The 18,296-nt window shown below is 39.3% G+C and overlaps 1 protein-coding gene across 1 annotated transcript; it reads right to left on the bottom strand.

The window, feature by feature from the left end:
• Positions 1–4,791: 4,791 nt before the first annotated feature.
• On the bottom strand, positions 4,792–7,079 carry gas1a (growth arrest-specific 1a). The gene has a single exon (XM_042421240.1). It carries the CDS (start codon positions 6,423–6,425, stop codon positions 5,634–5,636), a length of 792 nt encoding a protein of 263 aa, XP_042277174.1. The 5' UTR covers positions 6,426–7,079; the 3' UTR covers positions 4,792–5,633.
• Between the last annotated feature and the right edge of the window lie 11,217 nt (positions 7,080–18,296).

The following is an 18,296-nucleotide window of genomic DNA, read 5'->3' as shown; positions in this document are numbered from 1 at the left end:
TGATAACTGCCACAATGAGCCAATTTTTCTGCAGGAATCATGAAAGTTTCATTTTATGCATATTTTTTTTCTCCTCAAACATTTGACACTCCCTCCAACATGTTGTTAACACTCTACAGACTGCATACATGGCCCATACACATTTGATTTAGCCAAATCTACATTGGCTGCCATTTGGATTTCATGGTCACAGCTTTGGCATAGGATGTGAACTATTGCAAAAACACCTCACGCAAACACACACACACACGCGCGCACGCACGCACACACGTCTGTTCAACTCAGTGCTATCATGTGTAGTTGCTTGTGTAAAAAACAGGTCAGAATATTTCCATTCCCAGATGTACAATCTCATATTCATTACTTAACAGGTGAATAAGGAAGGTTTGGGTTGGTTCAGGCTGGAACCACAGTTTAACAATACTCAGTGTGAAATGAGACTTATAAGGTATATCAATGAAAATTCTCAGTATATGAGATCTAAAAAGGATAGCTTTGTTATTTTTAAATCTATGTCTGCACATGAACTCTTAATGAAGTAGAAAAACCTCTTTCATTCTTAAAAAGAGATGAACTGTATTTGCAGCCCTGTTTTTTGAAGCAAGCCAATGGTTTTCTATTCTTCTGTAGCTAAACTACTATGAGTATAATTTTTTTAACCGTCTTTTTGAGTTTACGAAGACAGTAAAACTAACAAAACCAGTGTGCAACACTTTGTGACCCTCTTTGTGAAATACTGAACAGCAACATTTTAAACAGAGAATATATCAAATGGCTGCCACAAACAGTCAGGTAGCAAAGCGTTCTCTTGGTGACAGTGGGATTAGTGCTGCAGGTTTTCTCTCAGGACCCGAGGAGTCAGGCTGCAGCTTGAGTAACTGGATTACAGGCCTTTTTCTCATTTCAAAGGGTTGTGAACTCAGCAGAGGTCTTGCATGATGAAATCAAAGTGGCAGCTGAAATAGAAGGGAGAAAAACAACAAGGGTTTCTCGAAAGTCTCCTGGCATCGGCCAAGCAGCTAATGAGAGAGATGCAAAATCAATGATCTTTGCTTCGCCGTGTCACTGGCGTCCCCTTCCAATGGCATTAATTCAGAGAGCGATCCCCAAGCGAAGGCGAGGAGGAGAGCATCCTATGGCAATCTGAAATAACTTAAAATACCAGTGCACGTTCCAAGTGAAAATCACAGGGAAACAACTAAAAGCAACACACTTCTTTTACAACCACCTTTTAACAAATGTGTGCCTAAGCTATGGCGGGAGCACAGAGGGGAGTCGAGGTGGAGCCCATTCCATCGAATACCCTGTGGTAACTTTAGGGGATTATTTCCAAATCCTTTCAAATGAACTTTCCATCTCAGTGCCTCCTCCTCCGTCTCAGCCATTCCAACTGTCTGACCGTTTCTACATCACTTTCTGCACAACCTCTCGAGGAGCTGAAGCCAAAACAAATGCCTGTGAGAAATATGGTCACCAGACCTGAGAAGGTCGAATATTAGGAATATGGTTTAGCTTTATGAATGTAAAAATGAAACACAAAAAGCTGTGGAACTAATGCACATAATGTATATTGTGAATATTCACAACTATATGAAACTGTCACTACGCTAAATTATACTTAAGACTTCACATTACTCATGTAGGAAGACATTCAAGCTTCATCTATATAGAACAAACTGAAACATTTAAGAGTTTTTGTTTTGATGGAGTTTTTTGTTTTCTTAAGGAAAACAAGTTCAGGCTGAGTAGGTTCCATATATGTTTTCCATTTACCTCTGCGTGAAAAAAAAAACTACTCCAACTGATGCCAAGACTTCACTGAAAACACTGCAAGGAAAAGTAGGGCTAAGGTCAAATATTCCATGTTGCTGAATATCCCTGAGAATAAAGAGGTAATGTAATTGTTTAGCTTTGTCCTCAGGGCAGCGTATTCTTAATGTATTCAGCTTAAACTGTTCAATAAATGTAAAGGAAGGAAGGAAATGAAACAAGTAGGTGAATATAACTTTTAGGAGACAGGCTCGAAAGACGTATTTTAAGGATTATCAAAGATCTTATTACAAGCAGTCTGTATGCGGCTTCCAACTTCAACACCAGTGGTTGAGAGAGCTGCACCTTTGTAAACATTGTCCTGTGATATGCATGGGGTGAAGGGGTGAAGTGATCTGCATGGGGTGAAGTGTGGGCCGTTTTGTTCAGGAGGCCAAAGAAACAGAGCTTGGAAGTGAACTGAGCTCACTGAAGCAAAGTTGATGGCAGAGATATCTTACACACGCTCAAAGAGCTGGAACACAAACAGCCACAGTTAGTAAATTAAACCCAGAAGCAACCCCCCCCCACCCCCACCCCCCAAACTCCACTGCTTGTGTGTGTGTGTGTGTGTATGTGTGTGTGTAGGAAGGGAGGGAGGCATGTTGATAACTTTTCACATTTCTGAGGTACTGCGTGTGGCTGCCTCATTTAATTCATTTTCCTTAAATAATACTTAATGGAAAATGTATCCTTTTAAAACACAAATATCTCTAAATTTTTCCTTTGCAAGCATGACACCATCAAATGCATTCAAGCGCTCATTGTACACCATTTCCATTTTATGCCAGTTTTGTGAGATTTTTTGCACCTCATTCATCCATTCACACACCACGCATTATTATAGCCTAATCAACGCATGCTGCGCTTTTTCTAAGTGCTGAAACTGCCTGAACAAATGCGAGAGGCAAAAGAAAGACAAGGAGGGGGAGGAGGAGGACAGGCTGGGCTACTGAGCTTTTCTCCTGCTGGAAAGCTTCATGCACGGCGGGCCGCATACCAATACTGCAAGACACAGACAAGGTATTTTATACATACATACATATATATATGTATATATATATTGAGAGGAGTTGAGGATGTTTTTCTCCCCAATCAGTATACAGCATTGGCAGAATTTAACTAACTTTTTTGATTGTAATGTTAAAGAAAGAAAAATGAGAAAAGTGGTTTTTCGAATCATGGCTCTTTTCCTTTTTCTTGTAATTTTTTGAAGCACAAACGTAAAAACTACTGCACATAGAAAATATACCTTGAGAAAAAAAAAACATAGGGTATGTTAAGTGTGGATTCAAGGTAAAACATCTCTCGCTAGGCATTTGTGTTTTCTTCTTCTTTTCTTGCAATGGAGGGGTTGAGACCCAAGCGGCAGCAGATCGTTCCCACATGCTTCCCCGCCGCTCGGCTCTCCAGAGGTGTCAAGCCAGCCTGAAAGAATGAAGTGCCTCCCTATTGTGCTACCCAACTATTATGTGCTTAACATTTCCATGACAAAGATGCCACTCGACTTCTCCTCCATCCATTCAGCTGGAGGGCCCTTGTCCCCCCCTCTAATAAAACATTTTGCAGCAAATCATTGATTTAAAGCCCCAGAAGCCAACCAAAGAGCATGATCTGTAATATCTCTTGAAAATATGTATTAATAATAATGATGCTAACAACATTACACATATGTAAAATTCTGTATCTAAATAAAATACTGAATAAAAGCTTCTTTTTTTTACCTTATATGCATCTAATTGCAGCCAATTAAATAAATAATCCATATTTTTAATTAACAAAGTTGCCTCAACACCAAAACTCTGACCACAGGATTGACTGACAGGTGTGTAAATAAATACATGGACTAACCACAGAATTTAAGCCACTAATCTTTCTGATGCTGTAAAAATGCTTCAGTAATGTTTATAAACAGTGGAGTAAAACATTAATATTTGTCAAAATTATTCTTAGTTTTATTTTCCTTCTATTAGCAAAACATGACATTTGAATATTTAGTATGTGGCAAAAAATAATAATCCAGACTGTACCTTTAACAGCCAGTGACTGTAAATTCACCGTGAGTGCAGCGGGTGCTGGTGGTGGAGGGGTGAGAGGGCTGTTTTGTTGATTTATGGTGACAGTTGCTTTTGACAACAGCCTGCTAAATCAAGACATAGCAGGTCATTAGGCTATCAGTCAACAGAGGAAGCTGGCTTGCATTTTAAATGAGTCCATTAAGTCGATACAGGCACTGTACTGTACTGTAGTTGCAGAAAACTGGAGTGTAAAATTGAATATGTTCATGCACAGCTGTACGTGATGAAACGCCGGAGATGAAACCGGATTGGTTGCTGCTGTCCTCACCTCCCCCCTTTCATTACGGACCAGAGATGTCAATTAAAGATCCATTAAAAAGCGTAAAAATGCCTTAATCATCTCACACACCTTTTAATTAACAATAATGGTCCTCTAAATAAGTGAGCTTGATATGTCAGTTTTGTCTTCACGGTTAGATACAATGTTAACCGGAAAAATCTCTTTAATCAATATTATAAGAGCAAACTAAGAAGCATAAACAGAACACTGTACTTTCAATTAGTCTATGAAGGATAAAACTGAGTTGTTTATTTAATGCACACCTGATCTCAACCGTAATATGTAAAGTTTAAGAGAATTTTAAGAACTTAAATCTAACTTCATTCTAAAAAGCATAATTTTCTATCATCATAACTGATGTTGGCTCATAATGCCAGCGTCTTGGCTCGTGACAGCTGATGCATTTATTTTCCACCATGCTGATTATAGTAAAACAGCTTCTCTATTATGATCTCAGCTCTCAACGATGCCTTTTAATAGCACCCAAATTGACTGAGCAACAAAAACGTGTCATGAGTGGTTTTCAAACTCATAAACCACTTTACCTTAACGTCTGGATTATAGCACAACACAAATCAAGGAAGTAAGATGTCAAAACCAACAAATAACTCACAGGCAAGAATGTTATCTTCAAGTTTCCTTTATGCCTTCTATAAAAGTATATCATTAAGGCAATCATACAGTGGATTTAGACATTTCTTTCTCTAGGCTATACACAGTGAATAAATCATCTCATAGCCTAAAACATAGAGGATTTTCTGAAAAATCTATATAGGCTATACACATATATACAATGTACATTATCTTTGAAGAGAATACAGACAAAATAACTTCCCTTTAAAGCTGGAATTCTCAGTCCTTTATTCACATGATGAACATTTGGATGTAACTAGTTGGCATGTAATAAATTATTGTTTCACTTTAACTCCTAATCTATTTACAAGTTCATAGATTCCAGCATTAAATACTTGTAAATCAGATAGCCTGGTGCCAAACGGCAACAGGCTGTCATATAAAAATAGTTCATATCTTTTAAAAAAACAAAAAAGATTGGCAGTGCACATACTGATTAAACGTTGCATTGTTACCAAAACAAGCCAAGTGTGTCTCCATCATGACAACTTTACTATCAGACTCTGTGACTGTGAGAAAGTAGACAACCTAATTTAGCTTATCATATAAGCAAAGCATGTGGAGAGCCGTGAAGTGGTGTGGTTTGATAAGAGAGCAGCCTGAAGCACAGGCGTCTCAAAAATAACTTTCTGGTCTCGTTTGCATAGAAAATATCCTGATATGACATCCTTCAGCGTCTCAAACTCTTAATTCAAACAAGGCCTGCGCCAAAACACCAGTTCCTTCAGTCTCTGAGGCTCTAACCTTTCACAATGGTAGCAGGTCAATGAGTGACAAAAGTTTAGATTGCCTTTTATCCGGACAATAGTAGGAGCAGATTATGAACCCGGGGATTAAATGAGGGGCAATACAGCCAAAATGGATGCCAGCAGGGTCAAAACACAGTGGGCCGCTGGGATAGAGGAGGCTCCGCTGTCCGGTTCGTATGTATACTCCGGATCCGGAGGGTAGTCCTCATCATCTGGGTCTTGGTCGCCGAGGGACCCGCTGCTCTCCTCCCTCTCGGGAGAGTCGAAGCACAGCGCCTTCATGCTGTTCTTGACAAACTCACAGATGGCCCTCTCCGTCCCATCACACATGCAAGTCTCCAGCTGCTGACCCTTGGGTATTTTACGCATATTCGCGATCACATTCCGGCAGGCGTTGGTGCAGATCGCCCCGCTGAAGAGTTTCCCGCAGTGGTCCAAATAATCGTGCATTGCGGAGCTGCACTGCTTGTCTCTCTCGCACTGGCGCCGGGCTTCCGTGCAGCCCGTGCTGGTAGTCCTGGGCAAGCAGGGCTCGATGGCCCGTTTGGTGCTCGTACACAGCGGATCGTGGGCGCAGCTGCAGTCCTCCAGAGCCGGCCCGTTTTTGGTCAGATTGAGCTGGACAAGGGAGGAGATACAGTGGCTTGGGCACTTCTTCCTCTCCCCGTTCAGCACGGGGCCACATGCGCGCGTATAGTGTTCATATGCGTAATTGCAATCGGGTTCGGCTTGGCAGTTCATGATGGCTTGCCAGCATATCAGCCGCCGACCGTGGGACGGCGAGGCCACGGATAAATAGCCAAAAAACAAGAGCACACAACCGAGAGGCCAAACAGATCTACAGACGCTCTGTGCCAGTGCGCCAGAGCTTGCCATTGTTATGGCTGCAAGACACGGTAAAACTCACAGCAGTGTCATATGTAAAACTTCTACACTACTTCCATGGATAGTGTCCTCACCGGAGAGTGTTATTTATTCCCAGGCAGATGGTGTGTGATAGGCCCGTGTGTGGGCGTTCAACAGGCTGGCACTGCGCTGTGTAATCCCGGCTCCGTAAAACCGTCAGCGATGATCCATCTGAGTCGGATTCCTGTCCGAACTTCCCGTTATCCATACATGCCTGGGGTGAAAACTAAACTAAAAACTGACTGCAGTAAAGGAGACACCAAAAAGAAAAGTTTTCCACTAGTTGAGGAGAGTTTATGCAGCGGCTCATTCCATCGCAGTGACTGAGTTGAATGCAAAAAAAAAAAACACACACACACACACACACACTGCCTCCAGCTCAGCTCCCTCTTGCGTCTTCTCTTCTAACGGATCTCCACCAAAAAGCGAAGCCGGAGAAGTCCCGAGAGCCCTTCTGTGGACTGTGTTGGATCATTTAAAAGTCCTTGTGCGCACACGAGTGCAAAGAAACAGTGCACTGGGGGAAAACAACAACCCTTGTAGGTTGCAAAGTGGTCCTCTACTCTCTCCCCTTTGAGCATTTGTCTTTCTTTTCCTCGGCCCCCTCTCCACACATTAGCGAGGTGCTTCTCATTGGTTGGCCACTTGTTGTGGGTTTTACGTAGTGATGGGCGGGAGTTTGGGGTGGGAGAAAGATGGTCTGAAGAATTTTGCATTGAGGAGGGATGAATGTTTGAGCAGAACAGCAGAGAGAGCTGAGTTCAGTCTGTGGCACTCATTTTTTAAACATCTTACTCTCAAAGAACTCATTATTAATGTGCGTCATAAAAATATGTGATAATATCTTTTTATGGGAAAACTGGGTTATATGTGCATATTGATTCATAATTTTCATTTACAGTATTGCTGAATAATTTTCTGCATTATGGCATGGAGGATGATGAAAGCCATTCAGGTCAGTTTAACTGGATTGGATTCTGTTCCAAAATGTTTTTTCAGTGATGCTTTAATTTTGAGGAGCACAGAATAAAGTGTACTTCAAAGTGCCTACAGGTGTTAATTGATAGATGTGTACTTATAGTCTATAAACAGAGCCATGGTGTTGATTTTTAGCAGCATTTTGTGGCATTTTTGCTTTTATTTTAGAGCTGACAGGAAATGAGAGGAGAGAGAGGGGGAATGATACACAAAAAAGGAACCTGGGACGTCACAAGTCACAGTATATTAGGGTTGCAATTAAAAATTACATTCAAAAACTCAAAACATATTCAGTTTACTATCACGAATGACAGAAAAACACCAGACCCTCACATATGAGAAGCTACAACCAGCAACTTTTGGGCATTTTTGATTAATAAATGACTAATACAATTATTCAGTTATGAAAATAGTTGCTCATTAATTTTCTGACTCAACGACCTATTGACTAATTATTGCAGCTCTACTGAATATTATATGCATCAGGCCACCAGGACACCTTAATAAACATAACTTTTTATACTATAAAGTCCTGTAGATAATTGATAATGACACTGTGACTGCACTACTGTACAATAATAAATTGAACTCTACAGCTTAATGTCTGCGGTGCTAATGATCCATGCAGCATCCTCACTGATAATTTAATCATCCACATCCTATTAACTCTTCCTCAGCAGAGCAGTTGAGTGCAAATTAATTGTGGTGAAACAGGGCACTCAGTGAACATAATTTAGTATAATCACTCATTAAGGCTTCCTTCTCTCGTGTTACCGCTCCACATCATACGCTGTCCATGTTAAGGTGGTGAATCAGCGCACTGGCACTTCTATTTGCAGAGTCTTGTCTTAACATGTGATCTGACATTAATCCTACCAGGAGTAGTCATACAAATTTCAGTTAAACTTGATCAACATGTGATTTTCAGTGGATTCCCAGAATTGCATTAACTTTTTTCTCATTATCAACATTCCCTCAGTTAGTGATTTCCTTCATTTCCGATATATCTGCATTCAGCAACAGGTTGAAACAGGTGTTTATCAAACTCTACTGGAAATATCTTGTGACATCATGCTGTTAGTTATTAAATAGTGTTGGTAAACAAAAATATCACCAAGCGACAAAATGAGCCAAGATAAGTAGTGCACATTTTAAAAAGGATTTTGATTGCAAAGTATTTTAAAGTACAACATATTCACTGCAAAATAATCCGACAGCTAAAAGGAAAAACAAGAAATATAACTGTCTGTATTCAGGTGTTTTTCATGGTTTACATTTTTTTCTGCTTCACAACTGACAACATAATTGTAGAATAAAGCAGTTTGGAGTCAAAAAACACTCAGCAAGTCCACAAATGTGTCTCCCATCGAGACAGGCTACAGATTTTCCATCTTAATGTCACCACAGATTATGAATCATTTCTGGTCTCCGGTTTTAGGAGAGAGTTTCTGGTATTGATCAGACTGATGTTGACCACAGCACATGGCAAAAACACATTCTTAAACCCTGTGGGATCATTTACAAATTCTGTTTTTTATTGATAATGATTACTTAATGAATCAATTGTTTGGCCCGTAAAATGTCAGAAAATCATGAAAAGTGCCAATAGTCTCCTGAAGCCAAAGTTGAAATATCCACTCTACTCTAATTTCTTGTTTTGTCCAACTAACAGTCCAAAACCTAAAAATAGTCAATTTACTATAATAGAAGACTTAGCAGAAAGAGAGAAAGAAGAAAACTAGCAAATCTTCACATCTGAGGAACTGAAACCAGTGATTTCTTTGGCATTTTTTCCTTTAAAAAATACTTAAATGATGATCAGAATTGTTGACAATTAATTTTCTGTTGACTGACTGATTAACTGACTAAATGTTTCAGCTCTATTTCTCATGTAAACATCATTCATGGAGACAAGTTGGGCTTCGCTGCTGCTAAAGAAACTTATATATAATAGTAAAAAAAAACTAAATCATTGATCAGGTGCTATAGAGCTACTTAAAGGGGCCCTGAATGTATTATATTTGTATTATATTTGTGATACTTTTTCTCTGACCATCTTAAAGGTCAGTAAGAATCTGAATACCTTGTTTGTTTTAGAAAAGTTTTGATTTAACTGTTTCTTTCAGAGATAGTCATCCTGAGATATCGACCTGGACCTCACCATCCAAATGACACATGAGTGTATGCGTGTGTCAGAGTATATGAGTGTGTTTGTGTGTGTGTGTGTATGCGCGCGTGTGTGGGTGTGAGTAAAATGATAGCCCACATGTTGACACATGAGCGGGAGGAGGCAGTTTAGTTCTTGAGGCTTGATGTGGATGAGGGAGTCAGGGAAAGAGAGCAGTGAGGGCACAAAGGCTGTTTGTGTTTCAAACAGCATTCTGATCTCAGGAATGTACCTTTAGGCCACAGCCGTGAGCTTCCCACTGCAAACAATGCACTCAATGTCAGTTACGGCTGGCTAGCACAGACGCTGCTGGCGCTACTCCAAGGTCCCAACTCGTCAAAAATGATGGATACTGGGAACTCAATACCTCAGGAGTCCCTCTTCTACCTTCCCCTCCAGCACAAAGAATGGAAACTCTGTGTGCTTCAACAAAAGATTTCCAAACACCAACGTCTTCATTGGTTCAAGTGCTTTTAGCACAACTGTAATATGAAACAGAGGAAACTCCATTCAAGTGAGGTATTCATTCATTCATCTTTTTACTGTGTTTTAAACATGAAGCGTAAATAAAGCGGCGATTTTGCCTTTCAGTCCATAATACTTTGCATATTTTGAAAATGAATTAAGTTAAGACTTCTAGGAGAAAAAGCGTCTTTAAAAACTCATAAACCACATAAAAAAATCTTTCATCCTAAACACTTACAGAAGGAAAAAAAAAAAGCTGATCGAGTCATCCAACACTTTCGTCTTTGCCAACAGCTGTATGCTTAAACCAGATGTGCAGCACTGAGAGCTGAGCGTCGTTTCTTTGAGGGCTCAATTAAATCCGAGTTCTTGCCGCAACAGTCCAATTAAGGGACAAACATAATGATATTAAAACCATCCCCTGCTGATGTTCAAAACACAGCGAAGCTCAGCACTGTTTTGCGTTAAAGAACATCATACCAGGCTATGAAGTTAAGGTGAGTGAACGGAAAACATACTTATATAGGACCAAAGCATTGCCAACAGGTAGTATGTATCTGTATTTGTTTGATTGTTTGGATGTAGTTTTAAAGCCTAACCAGAGACGGGGGCTGCAATTAGCTTGAGCTAGACGCCTTTTATACGTTACATCTGTTGCATTGCTTATCTGTATTTCACAATGTTTATTTGTATGGTCCCTGTTAAGTAAACTAATAAAATAAAATAAATATAAACTATCTAATGCCATGTGGTTGTGTCTTTAGTTTATTTTTACATGGACATTTCAACAAAGACAAGCTTTAAAAATGTATTTGTAAAACTGATCTGTATATATGTTTGTGCATGTGGAAATAAAATAATAAATACATAAATTGGGCCAATTTGGGCCAAATGTCTCTCAAACACGTATTAGTTATTATACTAAAATAAAAACAACCTTAATGATTCTATATTTTTAAAATGTGGTAACACATAAATTCTTCACTGGTCTCAGGACCGCTGTAGTTCAGCTGTGTTTTGAGGATTTCATCAGTCACTGAGCGAGCTGAGTCCCAGCAGAGCGGGTCAGCAGCAGTGGGCCTGCACTGTGCTGTCTGAAAAAGGAAATATCAGAATACAGGAAATGAGTTGGCAGGAACTATCCATTCAAATTGCTTCCTCTTTGGGATTTCAGAGAAGCGATAATGGCAAGTGATAAGTTATTTGGAACGGAACCAAACAAGATTAAGGATTAATTTCCTTCCTCGTGTCTGCCTATTAATTTGCCTCTGTTTCGTCCGTCCCCTTCCAGGGATTTGTGTTGATTTGTTCGGTTTGGAACTGCAGAGTGACGCACGAGTGATTACAACCGTTACTACTTGGAAGATAATACCAGAGAGCCTTAAATAAACTACCTATTTTTACAATTTCTTTTGCTTTGGCTGCAAAAGCCATGAATCCCCGGAAATTGCTCTGCTTAAGGGACAGCGTTAAAGGGAAAATCCCCTGCGGTACTAAACAACAACAACACAGTGTCTCTTTTCACAACAATGATAAACACTGATATAATACAGCTTTCAGGGAATGAAAGTTTCAGCGATACACACCCTTGAATTTAAAGTGGGTGGATCCCATCCTCAAAATCCTGCTAAATGGGCAAAATGTTAAATGAAGTGTTATTGGGGGAGGGTGGGGTGTGGGGTGTAGGGGGTGGGGGGGTGGGGGGTCCTTTAATCAGTAAGATTAAAGTCATCCATCATGTCAAATAGGCACCAGTCCTGCTGACCCTTTTTAAACACAGTCCACTGCACTATAATTTCAACAAGATTCAACATGATCTGATCTTCACATTTGAGAATCAAACTGTCACAAGTTTGGACATTTTTGGTCGTAGTTTACACAAGTTAGTAATTTGGTTAATTGTTTTCTTCTTCTTAATGACAAATTTTAACATGATTTATTGGATTTGTCTTCTGAATCCATAAAATAAAGTATCATCGATTATTGGGAGGACGTATTAAACAGTTTAACAATTTATGGACTCTATGTTAAAACTTGACCAATGTTTTGCCAACTTTGTCAACTAGAACTGCATAACACCTAAAGGTGCTATATAAGAAGAGGCAGGATTCACAATTATAAGAATAAATCACTAAATAAAATGGATCTTCTTTGAAGTCATCATAATAGATTCCCAGTCAAACAGACAGAAAGCAGAGTTGTAATTGAATTTCTATTTTGTGCATGTTCTGCCCTCTAACAGCACCTTGAGACAGATCAATGCATGTATTGCAGTTAGGGGGCAGCAAGGCCTATTAATAAGTGTCTAAGCCTTTTCCATTCAGCTCACCCTGAGAGAATTGATGTCTGAGCATAAAGTGGAGACTAGCTAAACCTGGTAAATCTCCAATCAAACCAATTCTTCTAACTCAAGGTCATTACATCTTCATATAAGTCTGAAAGGATTTCTTCCACCATCATGGTGTCAAAGCAGAGCCTTGTCAGAGTGAACGAGAGTTCATTTATGGTCAGAGCCTGTGCTTGTAGAACTGAAACTACATCCAGGTAATTTCTATTTACCTTGACAGACTTCTATGAATCTCTACACGGCTTCCACACACCACATATCACACAAGCAGCTGCTGCAACACATGTCGCTCAGCCATCAGTCTGTATGAGCGGCTGTTTATACTGGCCTGAAGGCCTTTCATATCACTGCAGACAAACACCAGCAGCACATATGGACCCACCAATAAAGACCTAACCCCTGACACAGATGTATGACCTTAATCCCCCAAACATGGAGTGCAGCAAGAAAGAATTTAGCAATATAAAAACACAACAAAGCTAACAAAACACATAATCACTTAGACCACAAGTGCTAAACATTCCTGATCTGCTTTTGGTGAAAGGCTCAGATTCATTATAGGAGCAGTGATAGAGACTCATGACAGTCCACACTTTGTACCTGCAAGAACTGCAAACAGCTCAAAAGGGAACAATTATTTTTGGCTATTTTCTCAGAAAAATCATGAGATAATATGACTGAATAGTTTTACAACTGACTAATATTAATAAATATAATATATAATAATGGTAGGGCATGGTATGGTTTAAAATGTTTTGGTACTGAGATTCAGCACAAATACTGTAACAATACCATTTAAATACCTGAGTTTATTTAACATTATCACATTTTTCTTTAAAAAAAAAAAAAAAACCTGCTTTTTTTCTCTCGACAAAATATGCTACATTTCTCAATGCATCAGAGTTTAATATTGAAATTAAAAGTCAAAATTAAATTAAAAATGTATTTTTGCTAAGAAATCAGCATGTACTGTATGTCCTCAGTGTTTGTTTTCACTTGTATACTTATTTGGTCAAAATTGTAATTACCAAAAGGAAGAAATTTCAGTGCTGTCATTTTTCAGCAGTGACAGCAGCCCTACATCACTGCTCTCCATGGGGTTCAAATTTTTGTACTGGTTGGTCCATATCTGTGTGGGCAGGAACTAAAATGGTTGGTTATATCAATTCAATGTTACAAAGGCAGGAAACCAGCTGGAGGTGGACGTTGTTAGCCATTGTGTAGTTCCATTTGTGATTTGAGCATTCCCCACATAACTTTATGGCTCCACACGTTACGCTGAATTGGTTGCATGAAAACTGAGTTGGTTGTATGAGGGTTTATGACAAAATTAGATTATATCCATTAAATTTGGTTTTAATTAGGCTACAGTGAATAACAAACTTTGGATGACCTGAGGTGTCCATGTGTCCACCCGTCCTCACAAGAAAAACCACACTATAGGTCATTAATTCAGCCAACCTATAATTAGGTTTACACCATCTAGTGGCCATAGTAATTATGACCTGTGGAAATTACGCAGTTGAGATGACGTCAATATAAGGTGACACATTTAAATATTAGGAGGTGGTGGGATGGGTGGATAGCTAGATAGATATATGTGGATTTAGCTGCAGGAGACAGCTGTTCGCTTCCCGTTTTCAACTGCGAGTGTCACATTTCCAACCGCGAGTCAGTTTTTTAAAAACCGTAACTTTGATTGCCATGGTGTTTACAGTTGAAATTACGGTGAAGGTTGTGTAACTTTAAGGAAGTAACTTAAACCCACACCATGTTTCAAGTGATCATTTAACCCAAACCATGATCTTTCCCTAATCCTAACCAAGTGTTTTTTGTGCCTAAACTTAACCAGACTTTAACCACAGCGTTGTCACACCATAAAATGTCATTATTTTTTACAATTACTGTTGATAGTGGTGGCAGAAAAAGCTCCTATGAGTTGTTCTGGAAACGCAGGTACAATCACCCTATTTGGTCCTTTAAATATGAGGATGTGTTGCCATGTTTGCTTGGTTTACAGGCACTTCTATATATATTTAAGGGCCAAGTTGGATATATTGGAGCTTTCAGAAAAATCTCAGTTTCCCAGCTGTAATTAAGACTTGGAAGCTGATGTGAACGCTATTTACTATTCAGAAACTCATAACTACCATAACTCTAATATGACATGAATGTACAGAGGGCTGAGATCACACAACACTAAATGTGTGGTAGCTGCCAATGACTTGGCAGGTGACTGTTTAATTACAACAACATCTGTAGGATATACCTACTGTTCCAGTTAGTAGTGCACTACGGAAGTTGATGGCGTGTCTCCTAGCAACCTCGGCCTTCAAATGTAAGATATCTGGTTCCAAGGAATACGCCCACACAGATGCTTGAATCTTAGACACTGTTTCAACAAACATGTCCAACAACAGTGCAATGTTACAATGTTATGTGGCTGACGAGAGGAATTTAAATCTCAGTTTGACTTTGAAACACAAGCGGCAGTACAAGAGCTTTGCTCATGTTAAACTGTATTTTATTTAGTCTTCCTGACTTAAATCAGGAAACCAGATTAAGGAATATTTAAACTAGACCAAAAAGTTGGCAAACATTTAATATTTGACAGTTTTCAATACTCTATGTTATGGAAACATTTCAGTCAGTATTCTAAAGGTATGAGGTTTAATACCTTGCCCTTAATAATAGTTAAATATGCTCTCACACAGGTTTTATGTTATGTTATGCTTAAGTTTTTATGATCTGTATTTTACAAGTTGTGATATCAGATTGGACCATTTAAAAAATACAGAAATTTACTTCACTGAACTCCTCAATCTTGAACCTATGACCTCTTCCCTGCGCATCTGTCACATTTATGCTCTCCAGTATTCATGTACACAGTTGATAGGATATGCAAACAACTGAACACACAGCAGAATACCATTGCACCATCGTGCATGGCTTTCAAACTTGTATCCCAGAACCCCCTGCAGTTTTTGGCAGGCTTCCAAGCCTCGAGTACCAATTTAAGAGATTAGACCCAGAAAAAGCGCACAAGACCAAGACAAATGGGCCCAAATGGCCCCCACCAGATCTCCCCCCGCCAACCTTTGGCATCACAGTCTGCTATAGAGACGTCAAGTAGTGCAGGAGGGAATGTGAAACCCTAGCATGTTCCCCCATTTGGCACGTTCCTGGGGCTCCAACGCAGTTATGAGGCCACTTCATAGGAGTGTAAACTGTGTATTTAAAAAGCCGTCATTGTGGGACTAACATTGGCCCTGGTGTAGGTTGTTAGAATAACTGAATGACACAATGGTTTCTTTTCTAAATAAACAGATGTGGGTAGGCTGTTAAAACCTTCATTTTTTCTCTTCCTCTTCTTCTCTTCCTCCCCTCCTCCTTCCCATCTGTAAGTGGCCTCTCACACACTCACACATACACACACACACACATACATATACATACCCTCTCTCTCTTTTCCACTCTCACTCACTCTCTCTCTCTCTTTTTCACCCTCCGTCCACATGTCTAAGAAAGGCAAAGGGCCAGTTTCCTCCTGCAGCTGTTCAGTACAGACGGGCCTCTATTCCAGCCTCCACAGTGAAGTGATATCGGTCGTCTGCTCGGGTTGATTAATTGCGTGTCATTCTTAACTCCTCCAAGACCACTGCCCCCCTCTTCCCCCTCCCCCCTCCCCTCCTCCAACGCTGCACATGGAGGAAATGAACTCACCACAATCCTGCTGGCACTGGACTCCTATCAAATCTAATTCTCAGTGAAAGATTACCGTGGTATTTCACAAAGACTGAGGCTGGTCCACATAATAATAATAATTCATAAGTTCTGTGGATAGCTAATGAAAAGCAGCTTAACTCGAAATTAGAGTAATAATATGGGATATTTTTCACTCCTCTCTGTTCACTGAAGCTTAAACATTTTCTACATTTGTTGACTTAAAGGTAAAGTAAAAATGTCTCTTGTACCAGAAAGAGATGTGTTTCATATTGTCAGAAGAAACAATTGTGGCTTGTTTGTAAAAAAAACCCCAAAACAAATAACGGATTCAATGGTTACCATCAGCAGCAATACCCACCTTGTCTGAACATATTTAAAAAGCACAAGTTTCCACAGAAACTCAAATGTTATTAACAGAAATTCCGAGCAATAAGCTATCAAGTATTTTCTAATCTGTACGATTTAAGGCAATCTCCAGTAACAGCAAAAACACCTTTGCAATGAAAGCTTGGCATTAATATACTACTAAGGTAAGATGAAACCTGTTGATACTGAATGTTATTAAGAAAACCTATCTAGTAAAGTCAATTGGCACCGAAAGATCAGGACTTAGGGGCTAAAAACTTTGAAACTAAAAAGGTCTGGAGCTACAAAACTTTGCTTTCATACCATACCAGAAGAACTATGAAGATTTGTCAAATTCAGAGAAACTAACAGGAAATTTGTGAATTTGAGACATCACCCAAGCCCCCGTCAAAATAATGACAAAAGCAAACAAAGAAATGTGCTTGAACTCAGAATTTTTTATCTTTTTTTTTTCTTTATTTTGGTATTATGTTGTTGAAATTAATTAAAACAAATGTTAGTTTTTTGTATGATACTCAGGTATCATAGTGACACTGGTAGAAAAACCTTTAACCTTTAACCTTTTTAATGCCCACCAGTAATTACACTGAGACATTGGTCCATTGTTTGAGGCCTGGTTCATGATTTTATCTAATTCTGAATCTCCATTTTCCTTTGTTTCAACACCAACTTTGTTTTCAATCAACTGGTTTCCAACATTTAAAACAGCGGATGTGAAAGCTTGCATTTGACCATTAAGCAATATCCAGCTCTGTATCCTCTACACAAGTAGTTTATGGCCTGTTGAAAATGATTGTCTCTGTTGCAGGGTTGTTTTTGAGAGGAAGGGATTATGGCCAAGAAACTTTAAATCAGAGCCAGGTTCCTTCAATGGAAAAAGAGCTGAAAGTTTCTGAAAGCTTTCCTGCTTTAATGTTTCTGTATTCTGTGTGGAAATTTGGCGACAGAGAGTAACACACATTGTGTGCTTGACAACTTCTGAAAATATGATCAAGATTAGTAAATGTATTTATGAAACTTAAGCCGGGAAGTGTGTTTTAAAAGTCAGAACATTTCAGCCAATAGTTGCCAATGTCCCCAACAAAGTACTGCAGGAGTACATTCCCAGCTGGTTTTGCTGTGCTGATAAGGCAGCGCGGCTGCCTGGTGACCAAATAAAAAGCACATGTCTGACATAGCATCAGAGATGCATCAATCCTCCATGAACTCTTGACTCCGAGGGGATTACTGTGGATAAGAATGATGTGACCAATCCACATGTTGCGTACTTTGAAAAAACACAGGCACCATTTTGGAGTGTCAGTTTTCTGAGAACATTTTTTGGTTTAGTGGAAGGTTTCAGAGTTTGAATATTAATTGTGTTTGCCTTTGAAGCTGAACTTTCCTACTTAAGAGCAATTTTTATTAATTTTAATAAAAGGATAGTAATATATGTGCACTGAATGTGTGCATGTAGTGACAGGACTCTGCTCTCATAGCATTTCCCCTTTGAATACAAGATCCTTTTACTTTAATACTGTGTATGCACTGTTAAAGCTGCAATATGCAACTTTTCTTGAAATCTCTAAATAAACTAATATTAGATATTTTCTAAATTATGGGGCTGTGCATGTTTGAAGTGGGCTTCAGTAGACTTTTGGTTGTACAGTATTTGCCATGGGCATGGTCAATGAGCTCAGGTTAGTCATAGAAACAATAACAATACCAGAAATGAACAGAAATACATATGAATGCTAAGCTAAACATGCAGAGATGAGACCTGCTGAGAAACCATCCGGAACACTAGGATTGC

The sequence above is a fragment of the Thunnus maccoyii genome, chromosome 9 (assembly GCF_910596095.1).
Source record: "Thunnus maccoyii chromosome 9, fThuMac1.1, whole genome shotgun sequence".
Lineage (NCBI taxonomy): Eukaryota > Metazoa > Chordata > Actinopteri > Scombriformes > Scombridae > Thunnus > Thunnus maccoyii.
The sequence above is the reverse complement of the archived record's forward strand: the minus strand, read 5'-3'. Positions and strand labels throughout refer to the sequence as shown.

What these genes read in the sequence shown, in the direction of transcription:
- gas1a (XM_042421240.1), bottom strand. Translation starts at nt 6,425, where the DNA reads ATGGCAAGCTCTGGCGCACTGGCACAGAGCGTCTGTAGATCTGTTTGG.